The 23,240-nt window shown below is 39.8% G+C and overlaps 1 protein-coding gene and 1 non-coding gene across 4 annotated transcripts in view; both read right to left on the bottom strand.

Moving 5' to 3' along the window:
* The window catches only part of MAP3K13 (mitogen-activated protein kinase kinase kinase 13), a 195,986-nt gene that overhangs the window by 27,218 nt on the left and 145,528 nt on the right, over window positions 1-23,240 (bottom strand). For all 3 annotated transcript variants that reach the window (XM_054550329.2, NM_001132562.2, XM_054550328.2), the window contains 5 exon segments: window positions 16,770-16,953; window positions 10,726-10,917; window positions 6,449-6,607; window positions 4,323-4,481; window positions 3,300-3,408 (listed from right to left, as the gene is read on the bottom strand). In XM_054550329.2, the coding sequence (XP_054406304.2) occupies window positions 3,300-3,408; window positions 4,323-4,481; window positions 6,449-6,607; window positions 10,726-10,917; window positions 16,770-16,953 (803 nt within the window).
* LOC112132935 (small nucleolar RNA U13) lies at window positions 12,048-12,148 on the bottom strand. Its single transcript, XR_002914635.3, has one exon. It is a non-coding gene; the product is annotated as a small nucleolar RNA U13 (small nucleolar RNA).

Here is a 23,240-nt window from a genome sequence, read left to right as displayed (position 1 = left end):
ATGGTATGTACAGTTTTATTGTAAAGGAAGCAAAGTTGGCTGTGCATGGTGGCTCACACCTGTAACCCCAGCACTTTGGGAGGCCGAGGTGGGTGGATCACCTGAGGTGAAGAGTTCGAGACCAGCCTGGCCAACGTGGTGAAACCCCGTCTCTACTAAAAATACAAAAATTAACCGAGTGTGGTGGTGCACGCCTGTAGTCCCAGCTACTCGGGAAGCTGAGACAGGAGAATTGCTTGAACCTGGGAGGTGGAGGCTGCAGTGCGCAGAGATCGCGACACTGCACTCCAGCCTGGGTAAGACAGAGCGAGACTCCGTCTCACAAAAAAAAAAAAAAGAGAAGCAAAGCTGTGATTGCAACCATACCTTAAAGTTCGAAAGATTTCCTAGCGAGTACTATTGTTCTCTTTCATTTCACAAAAGGGTTAAGTGTTTTTTCTGATTACTAACAGAAGATATTTGAAAGATTTCTCACCCAGTGCCCCCATACCTACATGTATTTGAACAGATGGGTGATAGTGCTAAGGGAATTGATCTGAATGTGTATCAAAGAATGCAGGAAATGTCATGAAGTCAACCTCCTACCTCATCTTATTTCCTCTGAAAGCAAACACTTTACTTACGTAATAATTTCTTAGAAATAGTAACAAACAATAGGGCAAGCCTGACTATTTAAAGACACAGTTGTGGGGAGATCTAAGTTTACGGATCACAGAGAGTGTGTTAGAACTTTGGTAACAGGACAGGAGTCTCTGATTTATCATTTCTTAGGAACTGCAATCAAAACAAAAAACAAAAACCTATGCCTTTACTAAGATATTCCTCAATATCTGTCTGATAGGCAGAGTGTCTCTCTGCCTATCAGATACCACAGAAGTACTCCAAGCCTCTGGTAGGGGCAGATAGAAAAACATATATATATATATATATATATATATATTTTTTTTTTTTAGATGGAGTCTCGCTCTGTCGCCCAGGCTGGAGTGCAGTGGCGCAATCTCAGCTCACTGCATCCTCCGCCTCCCAGGTTCAAGTGATTCTCCTGCCTCAGCCTCCCGAGCAGCTGGGACTACAGGTGTGTGGCACCACGCGCAGCTAATTTTTGTATTTTTAGTAGAGACGGGGTTTCACCATGTTGGCCAGGATGGTCTCAATCTCTTGACCTCGTGATCTGCCTGCCTTGGCCTCCCAAAGTGAAAAGCATATTTAAGGACTTGTTCAGCTCCCAGGGATGATGCCCCTCCCAAAGTCCAGGACTGTTTTCATCAGATACTTTCCTGGTGGGTAAACTCATCGTCCTTCAGGGATGGGGGGCTATGAGAAGGAGGCTGAAATGCCAATTGCTAGTAAAATGTCTTTTCCGAGAATGAATCTTTGAAATGATACTAGAAGTCAGCGGGGAGATGCGATTCACTTTACAAATATTCATTTCCGAAGCACCATAACATTAAGTGAGATAAAGCTATATGAGAAATGAGAAATTAGGTAATAATTTTCTTATGTTCTATAAGCATACAGCTATAGTTTAGGATCATCACATTTATTTCAAAAGTTATAGTTCTATCCCTTTTGATATTGCCTGGGTCTGGATCTGGAAGGGATAAGGGCCTTATAAAAAATTCATCTCTTACCAGCCCCTTATCCACATTGATAGTGGTTAGATGACCAATCCTTATGACATTTGCACCCTTTTAATTTAATTGCCACCAATTCTTCCTCTCTCCAGATCCGTGCCCTTACAATGTGCTGTGGCAGATTCTCTTGTGAAGAGGTGAAGCCTATTTCTCAATCCCAAGAATCTGGGTTGGCCTGTGACTTGTTTGGCCAATGGAAATTAGCAGGAATAAGGCAGCACAGGCCTGGAAATCACTTGTGCATTGGGACTTGCTCTCTCACTACATTTGTTACCCTGAGAACACCATGTGAACAAGCCCAAGGTGGCCTGCTGGAGGGATAGAGGCCACGTGGAGGAGAAGCAAGGTGCTCTAGCTAATAGCCAGCCAATCATCAGGCGTGTGAATGAGACCATCCTAGGACCAGCCAGCCTCCCAGCTGACCTGACAATTCACCATAGACACATGAGTGAGCCCAGTCAAAGCCAGTAGAACTGCCTAGCCCAAATTGCCAACCCATAGAATCATGAGCTACATACACATAAATGCTTAGTGTTGTAAGCCATAAGTTTTGGGATGGGGCCAGGCAATGGCTCATGCCTGTAATCCTAGCACTTTGGGAGGCCAAGGCAGGCAGATCGCTTGAGCCCAGGAGTTGCCCAGCCTGGGCAACATGGTGAAACCACATCTCTACCAAAAAAACAAAAATTAGCCAGGTATGGTGGTGCATGCTTGTAGTCCTAGGTACTTGGGGGGCTGAAGTGGGAGGGTTGCTTGAGCCCGGGAGGTGAAGGCTATAGTGAGCTGAGATCAGACCACTGTACTCCTGCCTGGTTGACAGAGTGAGACCTTGTCTCAAAAAATAAAAGTAAAAGTTTTGAGATGGTTTGTAGTAGAGTAGAGGCTAACAGAATCATTAAATTATACTTATTTGGAGCTACTAGGTGACACACTTAGAGAAAAGGTTCTCTCTAGGCTGCGTTCTATCATAGGCTCATTCTGGTATTTAACCTCCCACCTCTGTACTTCAGCTTTTCTACTTTAAAGAAGGTAATACTTTCTTGAAGGTCAGCAGTAATCCTAATTCAGGTGTATGTACATTACAGCTTTCATATCTTCTTTTTCTCTTTTCTCTTCAGCAGTTTTACCAGGAGCCACTATAAGGATGATATTCTGACATGTTTTTTCTTTTCTTTCTTTCTTTTTTCTTTTTTTTTTTTTTGAGGTGGTGTTTTGCTCTTGTTGCCCAGGCTGGAGTACAACGGCATGATCTCGGCTCAACACTACCTCCGCTTCCCGGGTTCAAGTGATTCTCCTGCCTCAGCCTCCTGAGTAGGTGGGATTACAGGCATGCGCCACCATACCTGGCTAATTTTGTATTTTTAGTAGAAGGGGGGGTTTCTCCATGCTGGCCAGGCTGGTCTTGAACTCCCGGCCTCAGGTGATCTGCCTGCCTCGGCCTCCCAAAGTGCACCCGGCCAACACGTGTCTTTTCAAATGAGTTAATAATAATGTTAAGTGCTTTAAAAACTCTTAAGATGTTTTGTGAAGTATCATATTTATTGTTTCACAATGAATAGAGTTATATAACTATTATAATAAACACAATGAGCCCTTCTAAGAGTTACTCTTTTTCATTGAGAGTCCTCTGTTTAGTAGCACCTGGTAGAAAGTTTCCCAACTTACCTGAGACTTGAAGTAAGTTTCTTGTGGGGTGGCAAGTACATCTGCAGAGGCAATGTCTAAATGCATGAGTGTCTGCCGAAAAGAAGGTCGGTTTCGAGGTTTACTCTGCCTAAAAGTGAACAAGACAGTTTGTGCATTTCAGGAGTTGTGTCCAGGAGAATGAAGATTTTATTTTACTTTATGAAAAAGACTGTTTACTTCAAAATGGCTATATCTGAGTAAAACCAGCTGTACTCCATTATATCAGGATAGCATAACTGAATTGTATCTCCGTACAGTTTTAACATTTCTTTAAATGTATTTTTTTTTTTTCAGAGATGGGGTCTCACTATGTTGCCTAGGCTGATCTCAGACTCCTGGGCTCAAGTGATCCTCCTGCCTCGGCCTCCCAAAGTGTTGGGATTACAGGCATGAGTCACCATGCCTGGCCCTGCAGTACAGTTTTTTATTTATATTTTATTTTATTTTATGTTTTTAAAATAGAGATGGGGTCTCACTCTGTTGCCCAAGCTGTTCTTGAACTCCTGGCCTCAAGCAATCAATCCTCCCATCTCTGCTGCCCAAAGTGTTGGAATTACAGGTGTGAGCCACTGTGCCTGGCTGCCCTGCAGTACAGTTTTGATATACTGAAGAGCAAAAGGAAAAAGTAATTATGAGATACCTCTAATGACGAAATGGAAATCTAGGATCAGTGACCTATTTAATAATAGTCCATTAGGACTAGCAAGAAATAATAGCTATCATTGACCAAGGCCTACTATTTCGAGATAATCATACCGAGTTCTTTATTTCTAAATTTTAATTAATTACACACAATAACTCTATAAATCAGTGTTGTCTCTATTTTACAAATGAGAAAACTGATATTGGATAACATGCCCAAAATTGCACAGATAGAAAGGGGCAGAGCTAGTATTTGAACCCAAGATTCTCCCACTCCAAAGCTCCTATTCTTTCCACCACCAGATTTACTCCAAATAAACATTAGACACCTCCCTATTGTTTTAGAGACAATATTCTTACCATGTCTGTTTCATAAGGATTTTGAATCCATCAGGGCAAGTGGAAGGAACTGGAAGGTGGAGGCTGTTGCTTCCAACACCCCAGATAATGGCTGAAGAATCTACATCTTTGTAAGGGATTTCTCCTGTCAGCAGCTCCCAAAGCACCACTCCAAAAGACCTACAGTAGCGCCGGGAACATGGACAGAAGATGTTTCAGAAAGACTGATTGGTATTTTAGTTCTCTATTAATTTAAATCAAATTAGTACATATACTCAGTTTTAAAATTCTAATACTGCTGTAAGAAAAACAGAAACATCTGGGACAACTCTGAAAAAAAAAAAAATCTATGTGGGGTAATCAACACTACCAGAAATTAAAACCTGAATAATTAACTCCCGTGTGTGAACAGACCACCAGAATAATGGACTGGACAAGAAATCCAGAAATAAACCAAATACATTTAGGAATTGAATGTATGATAGAAGTGACATCACAAACCAGCGGGGAAAAATCGATTAGTCAATAAATATTGTTGGAACAGCTGGGAAAAAAATTAAATCTATAACTCACCATAAATCAAGATAAATTTCACATGAATCAAAGATTTAAATAGAAAAATGAAACCATAAAAATCTTCTAAAAAATAAGGAGTTAAAAAATTATCTAGGAGTGTTAAAGACTTTATTTTTTTTTTTTTAAGACAGAATCTTGCTCTGTCACCTAGACTGGAGTGCAGTGGTACAATCTTGGCTCACTGCAACCTCCACCTCCTGGGTTCAAGCAATTCTGCTGCCTCAGCCTCCCAAGTAGCTGGGAATACAGGCGCGTGCCACCACGCCCAGCTAATTTTTTGTATTTTTAGTAGAGATGGGGTTTCACCATGTTGGCCAGGCTGGTCTCGAACTCCTGACCTCAAGTGATCCACCAGCCTCGGCCTCCCAAAGTGCTGGAATTACAGGTGTGAGCCACTGTGCCTGGCTTTTAGACTTTTTAAACCATGAAATCTAAAAGCCATAAAAGGAGAAATTGAGAAATTAAACTATATTTTCAAAATCTGACACGGAAAAAAATACCATAAGCAAAATAACAAAATGTGAAGTATCTACAATTTACACAAAATGTGAATCTCCTTAATATATAAAATACTCTGATAAATTATGAGTAAAAATCAGAAAGCTGAGCAAAGATTATGAGTCATTCACAAATAAGAAAATACAATGGCTCTAACACATATGAACAAACGTATAGGCTCACTTATCCTAAGAGGAATGCACCCAAGATACCGTTTTTTTACCTCAAGATACCATTTTTTTTAACCTATATGATTGGCAAAAATCCAAGAGTTTAGCACATTTTGTTGGTGAGACTGAGAAAACACTCTTACATATTTCCGGTGGGAACATCAATTAGTAATCCCTAAGGAGGGTACTTTGGTAATGATTATCTAAATTACAAATGACCCCACATTTCTACTTTATCCTGTTTACTCTGGTATTACATGCAATTTTGACATGTGCTATTATTTTGGTTTTAAGCCTAAAAGTTACTAGTTGCCAGTTTTAAGGGTAGAAGAAAAGCTATTACAGGGAAAAATACTGTTAATAGAAAAGACTTATAACCTCAGAGGAAATGTTATAGAGATTTTTTTTAAAAGCATAGCCTATAGAGGCTGTTCAATAAAAGGGCAAAATAACCTCCTACATCTCAAACATGTCTAGAGAACATAATTGTATCATAGCAAAGCACATTGTTGATATGTGTAATGATGACCTGAGTCACTGAGAATAGGTAGGCTCTTGTACTTTACTCAAGAAGGTAAGAATTATGTAACACATTTCAGAAAGACTTCCATACTAAATGATCATTTGAAGTAAACTTTCAGTTTTCTAGAAAGTTCAGCATATTCTCTGAGGTCCCCCAAACTGATGACTTACTGAGTGGATAGTCACCCTAATTCCCCCTAATCCTTCTCCCCATATATCACCATACTGGGAAGTACCTCATGATAATATGAGGCTGAAATCAAACAAAAGTGAGCAACACTGAAGAATATTCTGGAAAAGTAAGTGCTGAAGGAAGACAGTGCTAATAGGGCGAAAGTGGGAAAAGGCTTTTTAGTTGGCACAACTGGTGGCGCCACTCACCATATATCAACCTTTTCAGAGACAGGTTCATTCCGTATCACCTCTGGCGCCATCCATGCAACTGTGCCAGCAAATGACATCTTGGTACTTTTGTCACTGAGTTCCTTAGATGTACCAAAATCTGAAATTTTTACTGCATCTGTGTGGGTCACTAAAACACTTTAAAAAGAAATAAAAAGAAAACATCCAAATCATTAGTACTAACGAAAACCATGATTCTAAATGGCTGAAACTGAAGACTTTATCTGCTGCTTCCTATCTTGTAGCATTCAGCTTGCAGTTTCCAATGTCACTGGGGCATTGGCTATACACTAGAAACAGCATCATTCATACTTGTGAGGCAGTTTAGCGTAATGGGCTTTTAACACCTAGTCTTACTCTGCCTCTTCCACTTGCTGTGTGACCTTTGCCAAGTTATTTAACTTCTTTTTTTTTGAGACAGAGTTTCACTCTTGCCTCCCAGGCTGGAGTGCAATGGCATGATCTCAGCTGACTGCAACCTCTGCCTCCTGGGTTCAAGGGATTTTCTCCTTGCCCCAGCCTCCCAAGTAGCTGCGATTACAGGCACCTGCCACCATGCCCAGCTAATTTTTGTATTTTTAGTAGAGATGGGGTTTCTCCATGTAGGCCAGGCTGGTCTCGAACTTCTGACCTCAGGTGATCCACCCATCTCAGCCTCCCAAAATGCTGCGATTACAGGCATGAGCCACTGCACCCGGCCTTACTTAACTCTTCTAAGCCAGTTTTCTCATGTTTAGGATGGAGACTCTTCAGGTTTTATTCACAATTTGAAAATGCAAAAAGTTCTCAACCAGTTTATATTTTTTTCACATGTATAAGGCAAACTCACTTTCTTCATCCCATTTTGTGTGAACAATAAGTTTTGCTGCAGATTTGTTAATGTGGTTGATTTTAGGGTACTGCTCCAGACCTCGCTGGATGTCTAAGGTAGTGCACTACCTTTCTGAAAATATCTTGCTTCAAGAGTTTTGGATAAGGGATGATAGACCTGTAATAATAATCTCAATGAATTTTCATTTGAATTAAATGAGGTAAGATACGTAAGGCACCGTTATCAATAAATATTGGTTTCCATCCTTGCTGGCTTTAGCCAGCCCACTAAAAAGAATACTTCTTTTAAAACACTGTTTAAATTATAGCCAACTAATATCATGAATGCGACCATGATATTTGGGATTAATGACATTAAGAGGCTAATATATATGCTGGGATTTCACTAGTGCTGATAGGGAAAAGCAAAAATAAATCCAAGCTTAAGTAAATTCCACACCAGTCCTGTTTTACTTGTCATAGTAGTTATCTGAAAATGTGACCTGAGGCAAAGTGCTCTGCCAGCCTTGAAGATGAATACAATCCGGTACCAAATTGACAGCTTCACATTAGATCGAATTCACTTGAAATAACCTGTTCAGAACTTTAGAAAGTTAATGACTTAGGGTTTCAGAGGCTTTAATCATCTAGGGACCTATGTTTAATGATGAGAGGCTTACGGGCGTGGTGGTGGGCGCTTGTAGTCACAGCTACTTGGGAGGCTGAGGCAGGAGAATGGCGTGAACCCGGGAGGCGGAGCTTGCAGTGAGCGGAGATCACGCCACTGAACTACAGCCTGGGTGACAGAGCGAGACCCCGTCTCAAAAAAAAAAAAAAAAAATGATAAGAGGCTTCATCCTCAAATAGTATCAGAATTGAGGAGGCTGTGAGGCAGAAAGCATCCGATTCTATCCCCTTGCTTCTCCATTTGAACCAGGGATTCCTTCACATTTACCATGCTCACAACCGCAACACCAATGGCTATTTACCAAATAGCTCAGAGCTTACAATTGCTTTTGAATACTATCCTCCATGCCCTGGTTTTGCACCTAATATGTAAAATCTATATAACTTAGGAGTTTTGATTTAACAGTGTTAGTCTTAGTGAAAATGCATAAGGATTAAAATATTATGGGATATATGAGAGAATTGGAGAATTGATATCATACACCAGGAAAGTGAGAGTAGGCAGTAAGCCCCTAGAAGAGGGAACTTTTTCTGGGAACTTCCTCTCTGCCTCTGTTGGTGTGACAAGAGAGGATGGACTTGGGAGGAGACTAGAGAAATATAACATTAGAACTTTTCTGAAATCTTCTGTGAGACAAAGTTGGGGTCACAGAGCCTGCAGATTTAATGTAGGCAATGAGATCTCTTGTTACAGCAAGTCAGATTGATCTCTGTCTTCCCAAAGTCAGCTTGAAACCTAAAGAAGCCAATGCTGCTGGGATTATTGCTAATAGAGGGAAAGGCTTACTGGGTAACCCGATTACTACTCTATTCTACGGCTTCCTGACTCCTTCCCTCTAAGATTAATTCACAAGGAGAACAAGTTGGTTAAAAAAGAGACCATTCCAAGAGGACTTCAGGTAGTTCATGTCCTTTACATGTATGCACTGGATGGCAAAAGCAACAGGGTAAGAATGTGAACGGAAGAAATGAACACTACACAATCACGTTTACTTGCAAGTAAAGCAAGGAGGAGGTTGTTCAGTCAACTAAGCACTGTAATAAATATTGCTGAGAATGATGGTGATAAATAAGAGCTGTTTTGAAGTTTATAATGAAGGATTGATTTCTACCATCCATGGAGGAAAGGCAGGATTCATTGTGAATCCCCTACCTTCACATAATGAGGTAGAATGCAGTAGCCTTTGGTTCAGAAATTCTAGGTTCAAGTTCTAGCCCCATGACTTTGGGCTAAGCTCTAGTCTCCCTTACATAAAATAAGAATAACAATACTTGTTACGTATCCCACACAGTTTTTGCCAGGATCAAAGATGTGATAATGGATCCCCCCAAGATATTATAAACCATGAAAGCACTATGCAAATATATATGTGGGTGTGTATATACAATAAATATATATTTTTATTTTTATTTTTATTATTTTTTGAGACAGGGTTGTGCTCTGTTGTCCAGGCTGGAGTGCAGTGGTGTGATCATGGCTTACTGTAGGCTTGACCTTCTGGGCTTAAGTGATCCTCCCAACTCAGCCTCCTGAGTAGCTTGGACTGTAGGCTCATACTACCATGCCTGGCTAATTTTTGAATTTTTTGTAGAGATGGGTTTTCACTATATTGCCCAGGCTACAAATATATTTTGAAAAGAGATTAATCCTCTGCTCATCTAACCCAAAATGTGATGATAAATAATAAGAATAATGTTTAAAAATAGGAGTTATACTGAAATAAATCATTTTATCAATTTCTTTCTTCATGCAATTTGGGGAACTAACTACACACTCCTCTTAAAGTGATTAGTAGCCAAGAAATCATTCTGAAAACAGAGATTACTAGAAACAGCCCTGCTTCTCTTACATAGCCAGTGTTCATTTCACCTATGGCCATTGTGAACCTTATAACTGTTTATTTCCTCCTTTGCTTAGACACTAGAAGCTCAAAGCCAAATCTGTAATCCACGTCTACAGAATCTTACAGCATATAATTTGTGAACAATTTTTGGTTCTAATGTTTTAACTTTTCCTTTGCCTCTGTTTCTTTTTCTTTTTTATTTTATTTTATTTTTTTGAGACGGAGTCTTGCTCTGTCACCTAGGCTGGAGTACAGCGGTGCGATTTCAGCTCACTGCAACCTCCTCCTCCTAGGTTCAAGCAATTCTTCTGCCTCAGCCTCCCAAGTAGCTGGGACTACAGGCACCTGCTACCATGCCTGGCTGATTTTTTGTATTTTTAGTAGAGACAGGGTTTCACCACGTTGGTCAGGCTGGTCTCGAACTCCTGACCTCAAGTGATCCACCCGCCTTGGCCTCCCAAAGTGCTAGGATTACAGGTGTGAGCCACTCCACCCAGCTAGCCTGTTTCTTATTTATCCATTTTATCCTGTTGTATACATTTCTGAAACTTAGTTTAAAAAGTTTTTTGAACACATGGAAAACAACAAATCAAGCCTTCCAGCGGGAAGGTCTGGCATTAGCTATCTGAGATGATAGAAGGTGAATACTTCAGATAATAATGAATTTTGTTTCACAGTTGTATGATTTAAAAGCACCAAAAAGGAAAAGTGGTTTCAGGTATCTGGACGTATCTGCCCTACAGGTAAGCAGGTAGGTCAACAATAACCCAAGAGATGCGCAAACAGAATTACCCACCGTGCTGATTGAAACTGAACTAAAGGTATGATGTCTGAAAATGTCAACTGAGGTTGATAAAAATTCTGTATTTCAAAACAACAAAACAAAATAGCTGAAACATTAGCCCCAGAACTCACTTAGGTGATTTGAGATCACGATGAATAATTTTATGGAGGTGCAAATAATTCATTCCACTTGCAATTCCTGTGGACCAGTCTACTAGCAATCGAGGCGTGATCTTCCTGCCAGCTCGCAAGACCTCGTAGAGTTGTCCATGGGCACAGTATTCCATGATAATACAATAACATGGGGCCTGAGTACAAACACCCCTTCCAAGAAAACACAAACATGTACATCAATACACACATACAAGTATACATATGTATATTTAAAGAGTATTTAATAAAAACCAATTCTATACCCGAATTATTTTTAAAATGTGTATAGATAATAGTTCCTGATTCTCAAATTAGCATTGAAACTTCTCTAGTCTACAGGTTTCTCTATGATGCACATAGACAATTTTTGTTTGTTTTGTTCACTCTGGCTATCTATATGCTGTGCTGTGTCTGGTGCCTTTTCTGTGGGACCCTTCCATTCCGGGACAAAGAGCACACTTTTCTGAAGTTTGTGCAGGCTGGATACTATGTTGTTTTAGATCATTAAGAAAAATTTGGGAGGTCAAGGCGGGTGGATCACAAGGTCAGGAGTTCAAGACCAGCCTGGCCAAGATAGTGAAACCCCGTCTCTACCAAATATACAAAAAAATTAGCTGGGCATGGTGGCACGTGCCCGTAGTCCCAGCTACTCAGGAGACTGAGGCAGAAAACTGCTTGAACCCGGGAGGTGGAGGTTGCAGTGAGCTGGGATTGCACCACTGCACTCTAGCCTGGGAAACAGAGTTAGACTCCGTCTCAAAAATAAAAAATAATAATAATTTGGCCAGGCCGCGGTGGCTCACACTTGTAATCCCAGCACTTTGGGAGTCCGAGGCAGGTGGATCACCAAGGTCAGGAGTTCGAGACCAGCCTGGCCAACATGGTGAAACCACGTCTCTACTAAAAATACAAAAATTAGCCAGGCATAGTAGTGCACGCCTGTAATGCCAGCTACTCGGGAGGCTGAGGCAGGAGAATTGCTTGAGGCTGGGAGAAGGAGTTTCCAGTGAGCCGAGATGGTGCCACTGCACTCCATCCTGGGTGACAGAGTGAGACTCTGTCTCAGAAAAAAAAAAAAAAAAAGAAAAAAAAAGGAATAATTTTAAATTTCTTCCTTTTAAAGTTTTAGAGGGTTTTATGACTGTACAGAAAGATAATTCAGACAAAATACTTCTACTTTTAATATTATTTGCTGAATTTTAACTTACTCAAATTAAAAATAACTAACTAGACTGAGGATCCAAAGACGAGTCAATTTTCCATCTGACATAATCTTTGAAAAACATTTCTTTTTTTTTTCATGTCAGACAGGTAATGTGCTGACGTTGTAACAAGGTTGGAGGGAGGCACATCTCACCCGCGAGTGGGAACACCCAGTCATGCTTATGAATCACAAAAGAATATGAAAAACAATATACAACTTTTTTTTTTTTTTTTAAGACAGAGTCTCGCTCTGTCATCCAGGCTGGAGTGCAGTGGTGCAACCTCCGCCTCCCAGGCTCAAGTGATTCTCCTGCCTCAGCCTCCCAAGTGGCTGGGATTACAGGTGTGCACCACCATGCCAGGCTAATTTTTTTTTTTTTTTTTGAGATGGAATCGCTCTGTCACCCAGGCTGGAGTGCAGTGGCATGATCTTGGCTCACCACAACTTCCACCTCCCGGGTTCAAGCAATTCTCCTGTCTCAGCCTCCCGGGTAGCTGGGACTACAGGTGCCCACCACCACGCCCAGCTAATTTTTGTATTTTTAGTAGAAACAGGGTTTCACCATATTGGTCAGGCTGGTCTTGAACTCTTGACCTCAGGTGATCCGCCTGCCTCAGCCTCCCAAAGTGCTGGGATTACAGGCTTGAGCCACTGCTCCCGGCCACTAATTTTTTTTATTTTTAGTAGAGACGGGGTTTTGTCATGTTGCCCAGGCTGCTCTTGAACTCCTGTACTCAAGTGATCCACCCGTCTTGGCCTCCCAAAGTGCTGGGATTACAGGCGTGAGCTACTGCGTCCAGCCTATACGACATATTATATATCTATTAGCCTTTATTTGCATCAATTCCTACATCATCCATGAAAACCTTTTCCAATTATTCCAATCCAAAAAGATCTTTCTCTTCCCTAAATTCCTATGATATACAACAGCCACTAACAACAGCCACTAGTTCTTTATATGCAGTTTTTCTCTCCTCATACAGATTATAAGCTCCTTGAAGGGAAAGGTCTTCAAGTTCTTTTCTGTCTACCTCAAGGCCTAGAGGTTCACAGCAAGTCTCTAACAAATGTTTGTTAACTTCACCTCAACCTTCTTGACTAAAAAAGCCTTCAAATAACATGTGCAGAGGCCTGGAGGAGGAGGAGGAAGGAGACTAACATGAAAGAACCTCTTCTGTTTTTCAAGGATATTTCCATGTTTATTTGTCTTATTTAATCTGCCCCAAATTACTGTAAGATAAGTATTACCTTTTCCATTTTTACAAGTAAGGCTCAGAGTGAGAAAGTGACTTGTCCTAATCACAACTAGATCATACAACTAATAAGTGACAGAGCTGGGATTCAAACTCAGTCTGCCTAATTTGAAAGTCCCTGCCCACTCCACTCTGCACAATACTGCCTCCCTTTTAGCTTTTTAACTTCTGTTTAGACAAGCGCATTGGGAATTCCTGTGTTAACACCATTATCTCATGAAAGAGGGAATGATCATAGTAACTCTACTTCTGTTTTGTTCTCAAGATGAGAAGAAAAATTACGATATGTAATTCTCTATGTCTTATCGCTTATGGGTATACATGCATTCCTTTGAAACTTTCTAGAGAAGTTAGCAGAGTATCTGTAAGACATCCAGTTAAAGTCTTCAGCCAGCTACCAACCCATGCCTATCTCTTTAGCTGCTGTAAGTGATGAAAGAATTTAGAGGTCATGGCTCATGGCACTGATCATATGAAGGTGATGATGATCTTACATCATAGCAGGTTATGAAGAAGTATAATTAGTCTTCATTTTCCCCTGCCCTGATGTGCCTGTCAAATGCCACAAAGCTATTTCTATTACTCTCCTATCATTTTCTAGGCTACAAAGAATTCTTATCTTGATTTTTAATAATTTTTTTCAAATTCCGGTTATATGTCTCTTAGGAAAGCTTGGTGAACCCAAGTGTCTGGCAGCTACAAACAAATGATTAATTATCATTACAGAGAACTAATAAATACGGCAGGTATAATGTAATATGCTTAAGTATATCAACATAAACATTTTTAAAGGTACTCAGCCTCCTATTCGACTATGTTTTAACTTGTTCCACATAGAAACGGTCTAACAGTGATGTTATGCACCTTTTATTTCCCTTGACTGACGAACAAGGAGCAATCATTCCATCAGCCCTGTACTATGACAAGGTTTCTTAGTAGCTATAAATAACAGCTCTATAATCACTTCTAATTGCTACCTTTTCTTCCTCTTGGCACTGAATTCCATTAGGAACAGTCAGGTTGAGTTTTCTTAAAAGATTAACAAAAAAATTGGATGCAAAAAGAATATAGCATTCTTATCTTGTACTTCCCCTTCTGTATGTGGTTTTTATTAACTTCAAAAGAAGCTGTAAGCACAGAAATCAGTATCCAGAGAGATGTACTAAAATCTAATCATTCGCTCGTGTATCTTCCAGACGGTCCTGAATGGGATTCATTGGCCAAGCAACACATGGCACAGATGGCTGCAAACATAACACTGCACAATGCCCGAGAGCATGGTGTAATGGGCCAGGAGCACAGTCTCACTATTGTTTTCCATGTAGAGGTAAATACTAGTCAAGTATCTTCAGCCTAAAGAGTTGGGCACTAGCAGGGCAATGCCGAAAACTGCATGTGCAGGTAGGAGAGTCAGAAGGGTGAGGTGGGAAAAAGACAGGAAGAAAGAGAAAGAAGCAAAAGAAAGGAAGTAAAAATAAAGCTTCTCACAACACCATCCTATTAGGACACATTTCTACTTTCAGTGACCTAGGGTACCCTGCTGGAAAGCGCTCTTACCTGCAACACACAGCCTAATTCACTTCAAGAGGCCCAAAGGCCATACTCATCTACGGAACATTCTGTGTCTCAAACCCAGCGTCCTAGTGATCTAAGTTTAAAAGCTTTTGACCCTTCCTTCCATTTAGGACGATGTAGCATACTGGAAGTGATGATGGTCTCAGTGAAGTAAAATGAAGGAAAGAAAGAAGAGGGTCTCTGTTTGTCTGTCTGCTTGAAATAATCTCCCCATTGTCTTTTGAAATTTATCCTCTTTGGAAAGATGATAATTGGTCTCTGCAGCATTTCATTTTAGTCACACATCCTCCTGACCCTACTAGGTCAACCAAGGATAGAATTCACTGCAGCAATTGAGGCTTTCTCCCATGCCCTCTGCATGAATGTCCCTTCCCCAAGGAAATGAATCCAAGTACTTCTTTCTGTCTCTTAGTGTCCTGGTTGAATGCTTCTCTTTTTTTCACACGTCTTTCCCTTTCCATAAGGGGTCTTGTTTGGGAATCAAAACTCAACTTCAGTACTCATTTAAACCCATTCTACAAAACCTGTACCCAAGATTTACCTTCCTTACTTTGTGGATGTGATCCCAATTAAGACTTATCACATGACATTTTTAGCTTTATAATCAGAGTTTTATCAAGGAAGGATCCATTCTGAGGCTGGGAGAAGTTCCTCCTAGTTTAGGAGGGGGATTTGTAAGTTATACCTCTTTTAGCTGTCGCCTCATTGGTCATACTATTTTCCAGGAATGCAAAATACATATCAAATATATCACGAAGCTCCAGTTTCTAAACTTTCATCCTACCTAAAGATATTTGTCCTGTTCTTCACCTTCTTTCCTCTAAAGCCACTTACCATTTATTTGTTTAAGCCTAGGGCAACATTAAAAGGCTAGCGAGGGAGAGAACTCAAGGGAAAGGTTCAGGCAGAAGAGATCGTATCTGTTTAGAGCTCAGCACTTCCACCCTTTAAACTTTGACTCTCCTCCTTCTGTTAAGGATCCCAGTCAATATTATGAAAAGAATCATCTAGGCTAGAAAGATATGTTCACAGACTCTTGAAAACAATCACTTTGTGAAATGAATATAACATGTGACTTACTATCAATAACTCAACAATCATTAGGTTAAGAAAGCTGAATGTTTGACATTGCTTGGAAGGGGATCTAGGAAAACCAGAGGCTATACTCTAAAGGTACCTGCTATTACAAGTTAATGTTTAAGAAGGGATGCTAACAGAACCTAACACAAAATGTGTATCTACTACACAAGGATTGATTGTTCTTTGATCACTTCAGATGTTACCTTTGTCTCTTTCTTTTTCTTTCTTTCTTTCCTTTTTTTTTTCAGGGTCTTACTCTGTCACCTAGGCTGGAGGAAAGTAGCATGAACATGGCTCAACGCAGCCTCAACCTCCTGGGTTCAAGCAATCCCCCTGCCTCATCCTCTTAAGTAGCTAGGACTACAGGCCTGTGCTACCACATTCAGCTAATTAAAAAAAAAAAAAATTTTACAGACAGGGTCCCACTATGTTGTCCAGGCTGGTCTCAAACTCCTGGGCTCAAGTGATCTGCCTGCCTTGGCCTCCCAAAGTGCTGAGATTACAGACATGAGCCACCGCGCCCGGCCAACTTTGTTTTGTTTTCTTAAGTGAATCTTAGGCTGTTCAGGTGATACTGAAGTAACCTCTGTCATCCCATTGATAAATGAGGTTGATGCAGCAGATCTGACTGCTTGGCAGGAACCCACATTTTCCCTTCCTGCCCCACGTGCATGCCCCTTCCACGTACTTCCATGTACTTTGCACATACTTCGGCAAAATGAACCACTGGATTATAAGATGCCTGAGGACACAACTCCAATTTAATAGTTTCTTGATACCCTCCCAAAGCACCTAGCACAGCACTAAATCTAGAGAATGCTTTTGAAATATCTCTCAAGGCAGAAACTTGTGTGTATATATTAGGGGAAAGAAAATAGGTCTACTTCTTAAAAAAAAAAGCCTTGACCTACTTGAATGCGATGATGTTAGGGTGCTTCAATTTCCTCAAATGCTTGATATCCGTCTCATTCTGTTCTCTCACTTTCTTGATGGCCACCTCTTCCGCCCGGAACTTGCCCAAGAAGACCGCTCCTTGGGCTCCACTACCCAGCCACTGCAGCTCTGAGATCTCCTCAAATGGCACTTCCCAAGTATCTAGGCACACAAGCAAGAAATAAGCTTGAAGAGATCTCAGAAGGGACCACTCTACAAGGCCATTCTGAAGGTACCAACTTCATCGTCACCCAGGATGACCCTTACCCTCTGTCTCCCGCCAAAAGATAGAACCTTCCTATGTACCTTGGAACTATAGATCAAATATTCATAAACGTTAGTTTGTATCAATTTTTAACCACTGAAATAAAGCAGAGCAGAAGCCTCCAATATACCTTCCTCCAAATAAAACATATCCTACCACTCCTGCAGTCCTACCTCCTCACCTTAAGCTTGCATGTCAGTCAATTTACCCATCTGTCTCTATGCAACTATCCCTACCCCATCACCCACTATTGGTGTTATTTTATTCCTCTTTTAGTTTCTAGTGCAGATGCTCAGTGAATCTTTGCTAATGATTTTTTTTTTTTTGAGACAGAATCTTGCTCTGTCACCCAGGCTGGAGTGCAATGGCACGATCTCAGCTCACTGCAACCTTCGCCTCTGGGGTTCAAGAGATTCTCCTGCCTCAGCCACCCAGGTAGCTGGGATTACAGGCACCAGCCACCATGCCTGGCTAATTGTTGTATTTTTCAGTAGAGACAGGGTTTCACCATGTTGGTCAGGCTGGTCTCGAACTCCTGACCTCAGGTGATCCACCAGCCTTGGCCTCCCAAAGTGCTGGGATTACAGGTGTGAGCCACTGTGCCGGGCCGCTAATGAATTTTTAATGATACTCTCCTAAGAACTTCATTATGCATGCTACTTACATTAATATTTACCTTTTATTGAGTGCTTACTATATACCATACACTAGCATAGTACTTTACATATATCATATGTTCAATCCTTACAACAACCCTACAGGTATGGCCTTATTATAGTTACTTAAAGATGAAAAAAACTAAGGCATAGGGTGGTTAAGTAAATTCTCCTAAAATCATATAACTGATAAGTGGTAGAACTGGGCCTAGAATCCCAGGATTGGCCAATTTTAGGAAGAGTGCTTTCTCTCCTATGTGACATTGCCTCTCATAAGTAATTGAGAGGGCCATTAGTCATTAGTCATGATATGCTTACTCATATAGCTGTAGTATTTTCAAGTTTCTTTTTCCTTAGAGTTTGAATATTTTTTTGCACCAGAAATTTAAGAAGGGTCATTTCTAAGTGGTGGCATTATTAGTGCTTCATATTACATTTCTTTATTGTTTTCTGTCTTAAAAATTATTTTTACCATAAGCCTATATCACTTTTATAATGAATAAAATGCTATTTTAAATAAAGCACTTCAAAAATTCGATCAATATGTGCTTTAATCTCATGAAACTTTTTTTAAAAAGAATGTAATCTATTGAGGCTTCTCCTTTCCCCCTTCTTACCAGGGTATTATCACAGGTAAGAAACAAATATCAAAGAGCTAAGAGTCCCTTGGAGTGAGAAAAATGATGACAGTGTGAAAGGTCATGAGAGATTCTCCTCAGATCACTCAAAAGCCAGTGTTTGCAGAACATGGAACAAAGTAGTGTTGAGTTAGCTTCAAAGATACTCTGGTCTTGAAAGCAAATCAACTCACCGTCCACTGCATTGATGAAACAAGAGTGGAAAGAGTTTATCTGCCTCTAGAAATGAGCTACACTTCCCTCTTCTCTAATTTTCTCTACCTTAAGAGAAAAGAAATTCTGTAGATTCTCAATAAAATGTTTTCTCATTACAATTGCTAAAACCTAACCTTCAAAATATAACTACGTAGAGCAAAAAATATATAAAATGAGGGTGGTTTATGCCGTGGGCCTTCATCCCATTCTCCTGATATGAGCAGTATTAAAGGTTTCTGCTCTACTGAAATTGAATAAATGCTAGATAAAAGCAAATCTCTCTCAAATACAAATAGCTGAAAAATTTAAAATCACCCAAGGAACACATGATACCAAGTGAGATTTGGGAGGAAACAGCAAGTGATAGCGTTGGCTATTTTAACTATCTTTAGGGTTTCTATAGAGGACAAGTATTAATAAGTGGCTCATGAAATCTCACTTTCACCTCCATGGGCTCATACATGCAGCACACGTGGTACACAGATATTGATGGCATATTGTAAGATAATTTTCCTCATTAGGGGTCCAGTGACAAATTAAAAACAGTGTCATTGGCCAGGCGTGGTGGCTCACGCCTGTAATCCCAGCACTTTGGGAGGCCGAGGCAGGGTGGATCATGAGGTCAGGAGCTCGAGACCAGCCTGGCCAATATGGTGAAACCCTGTCTCTATTAAAAATACAAAAAAAAAAAAAAAATAGCCAGGCATGGTGGTGCAGGCCTGTAATCCCAGCTACTCAGGAGGCTGAGGCAGGAGAATTGCTTGAACCCAGGAGGCAGAGGTTTCAGTGAGCCAAGATTGCGCCACTGCACTCCAGCCTGGGTGACAGAGCGAGACTCTGTCTCAAAACAACAACAACAAACAAACAAACAAAAACAAAAATAAAAAAAAACCCAGTGTCATTTTGGCCATTCTGGGGGCTGAATAAAGTATTATTACTGGACTCTGGGGCAAGAACATAACTGAGCAGTACGTCTTTGAACAGCTTTACACAAGCCCAAATTACCCTAATTTTTAATAGAATGACTACTAAAATTAGACTGTTTGGGTGTCTCTTTTACCCTATTTACTCAATCTTTAGTTACTGTTAAACATTGGAAACATTAGATAAAGATCAGAAAAGTCAGAAAAACCCAGATTTTATGTGAAAGCTCATCCCACACCCACTTGCCACCTTCCCTCCTAGTTTTTGTTCATGTTTACAGCTATGTAAAAATGGCAGGTGATGTCTAATTTTTTCTACTTTTTCACATATCATGTATCCTTCATGTAGTTCCTATTTTTATTATAAGTTCTAATAGTTGTTCTGTACCTTCTTACCTGTTCTGCATAAGTATATCCCCAGATTCAATTCCTTGGTTAAAGAGGACAGTTTCCTGGCTCCAGGAATACATACATTCCAAATTCTATCCAAAAGGATTTTGATAGTTTTTGCTCACAATAGCAATGTATGAACATGTTGGCAGTAAGTGTTATCAATTTTTTTTTGTTCTATTTTAATTTAGTGTTTTATAACTTTGCACTAGTTTAACTGCCGGTGATCACATTTGTTTAATACTCACAATCTGCTTTGTATGAATTGTCAAAACCCCTTTGTTCATTTATCTATTAGCCTTCCATAGTTCACATAAACTTGAAGAAACTCCTTCTATATTTCTTTGATACAAATGAGAATATTTTTTATAAGCCTTTTTCTTTTAATTTTATTATTTTTGAACAAATTATTCTATATCGTTGTCTATTATTTCCTTTGTAATTTCTTCCACTGCCTAGTTTATCTTCTAAAAGTTATCTATAGTTCATTTTAAAAAAATTAATCTTTATATTCATCTGAAACTTATTTTGGTGTATGGTATGAGGACAGATATAAATTATTTTTTTCCACATTGCTATTTAATGATTCCCAAATAATTTGTTAAAAAGTCCTTTCTTTTCATATTGCTTTAGGATCCTTACATTGTAACTCACTATATTTTTTAGAAATAATATCTACTACTATTTTTATAAGATGATAAAAAGATTAATTACTAAAATACAAATACATTTGGCACTCAAATACAAAGTATTCCAGGTATTGCAATAAAAAATAAAATTCTCCTCTACCTCATGCCTGTGCTACTCAACTATGTTCAGCCAAGTCTTGATTATCCATAGAAAAATAAAGCGGATAGCACTGGTAATAAAAGAACACAGATTGTAAAACAAAGAAAGTAATGCTTCAACAATGTTTCCATCCATCTTTTTACCGAAACTAATTATCAGAAGTAAAATCGATTGATATGAATTTAGCACTCTTTGACCAGTCTCAAAGTCCCTGTCAATAATGAGCAGAGAGCTCAGAAATGGGAAAATGGCAGAAAAAAGGAAATTGGTGATAAGGATGCACAAAATTAAGGGCCTAGATAATTGATGAGCGAGATAACTAATCTCATAATAATGAAGAACTGACTACACTCTCTCTAGGGTTAGTCCCAAACTTTTCGTTGCTTTTATGTCTGTCCCATTGATACTCTTCCCCAGCGTTTATCTTCTCTTTTATCTTCCCAATGACTACGATCTTAATTCCAATATCCACCAGAATCCTTAGGACTGAGAAAAAGACACATGTCCACCCACTTTAAGGCAACAGTTCTCCTTTGTTTATTCAGACATGGCCATGACAGTACTTGCTTTGAGACTGGAAACTTTTTGGCAATAAAAGATTTAAATTGCATGCTATCTTACTTGGGGTATCAACATACTCAGAGGGAGATGAGGACATCATTAAAATTTTTTAAAAATCCAGTGACATTTCCTCATATGTACCAAATGTAGGGACACGCCTGAGACATGTGCTATCCTTTGGTTGACTGCAATGCAGGATTGAAGATTAGCTCCCTGATCCCAGACCTGACAAGGAAATTTGCTAGTTTCTGGCTAGCGAAACTCTTTCATGGTGCACAGCAACACCAGCCCTCAGTAGGATATCCTGCAATCTGCTGAAAGGCTAGGCACCTGCTGTGCCTGTGTCAGCATCTTAAGCTGACCAGGCCTGTTTCTTATTTATTTCTGAAATAAACCTTTTTGAAAGTCACATAATCCATTGGAACACAAATTAAATACTAGTTTGCAGAATAATAACAAAAAATTTTAAAACCTCCTTTTGACAAACATATGGGATGGGTGTATCGCCCCTCATTCTGAGTCTGAACCTCAATGATGCACTTGGATCCTGAGATCTTCAAATTATCACCAAAAGTAAGTCTAAGACTGGACAAGCAGAGACCCTAAAAACCAAATGTAGTAGATCACATATGCAGCTATCAGTAAGTTTTGTGTCCAGCCAAAGAATAGGGAACTTTTAAAAAATAACAAATTAGGGCCGGGCACAGTGGCTCACGCCTGTAATCCCAGCACTTTGGGAGGCCAAGGCAGGCGGATCACCTGAGGTCAGGAGTTCAAGACCAGCCTGGCCAACATGGTGAATCCCTGTCTCTACTAAAAATACAAAAATTAGCCAGGCGTGGTGGCACGTGCCTGTAATCCCAGCTACTTGGGAGGCTGAGGCAGGAGAATTGCTTGAACCCAGAAGACAGAGGTCGCAGTGAGCCAAGATCACGCCATTGCACTCCAGCCTGGGCGACAGAGCAAGACTCTATCTCAAAAAAAAAAAAAGAAAAAAAAATTAGAAATGGTTATCTCTGGATTGTGGAAAGGCAGGTGATTTTTATTTTCTTCTTTATTTTATTTTCCTGCTTATATTTATTTCCAATGTAAAACATAATAATGCTGTTAGCAAGAAGCAACTAATTTCCTTTAAAACCTTGAAATCACGGGGGCCAGGGGGTGGAGGGAAAATGAAAGCAGAATGTGTAGCATGTCGGAGTATGTATGAAAGAGAGAGAGAGAGATACACATACATAAAACCAGGGACTGACGAAGAATTTCTGCATGGAGCAAGAATAGATGATATGGTTGACAAATCCTGAAAAGGACCTGGAAGTGATAGATATACCAGTAAATCCCAATATACTTATGGAAAACAGGTATAGAGGGAGGAGTTGGTATTTGGTTTAAGGAATGTATTGCAGAAACAGGGGAAATAAAATGCATGAGAAAAGTAGATAATGGTAACTGAAGTCTGCTGGCTATTGTGGAAAAGCTGTCAACAGTCTTGACTAAAAGAGATGAACAGACTTTCAGGGGAGAGTCCCAGAGTCTAAAATTCAGTTATAAAATAAATAGAATCTCATTTTTGGTCCATATTTTCCCTTTCCAGAATTTCTTCATGAGAGAACTCATAAAAATTTAATCATTTACATAAGGCCACAAAGATACGTATCAAAAGTCTTAAAACAACACATCTTTTGAACTCAACTATTCCTCTCCTAGGAATTTATCCTAAGGACTAATCAAAGATATATGCAAAAGTAAAGGAGTAGACAAATGGTCATTGCAGTATGGCTTATAATAACTAAAAAGGTAAACAAATTAATGTTGAGCAATAGGGGATTGCTTAAAAATATTGGCACATTCACATCATTTAATATTATGTGGCCATTAAAAATGATGCTGAAGAATTATACTTAAGACATGGAAAATGTTCACAATATGAAGTGAAAAAATATTACAAAACAATATGTGATATGGTTTGGCTCTGTGTCCCCACCCAAATCTCATCTCTAATTGTAATTCCCACGAGTCAGGGGAGGGGTCT

Source organism: Pongo abelii, chromosome 2, assembly GCF_028885655.2.
Source record: "Pongo abelii isolate AG06213 chromosome 2, NHGRI_mPonAbe1-v2.0_pri, whole genome shotgun sequence".
NCBI lineage: Eukaryota > Metazoa > Chordata > Mammalia > Primates > Hominidae > Pongo > Pongo abelii.
The sequence above is the reverse complement of the archived record's forward strand: the minus strand, read 5'-3'. Positions and strand labels throughout refer to the sequence as shown.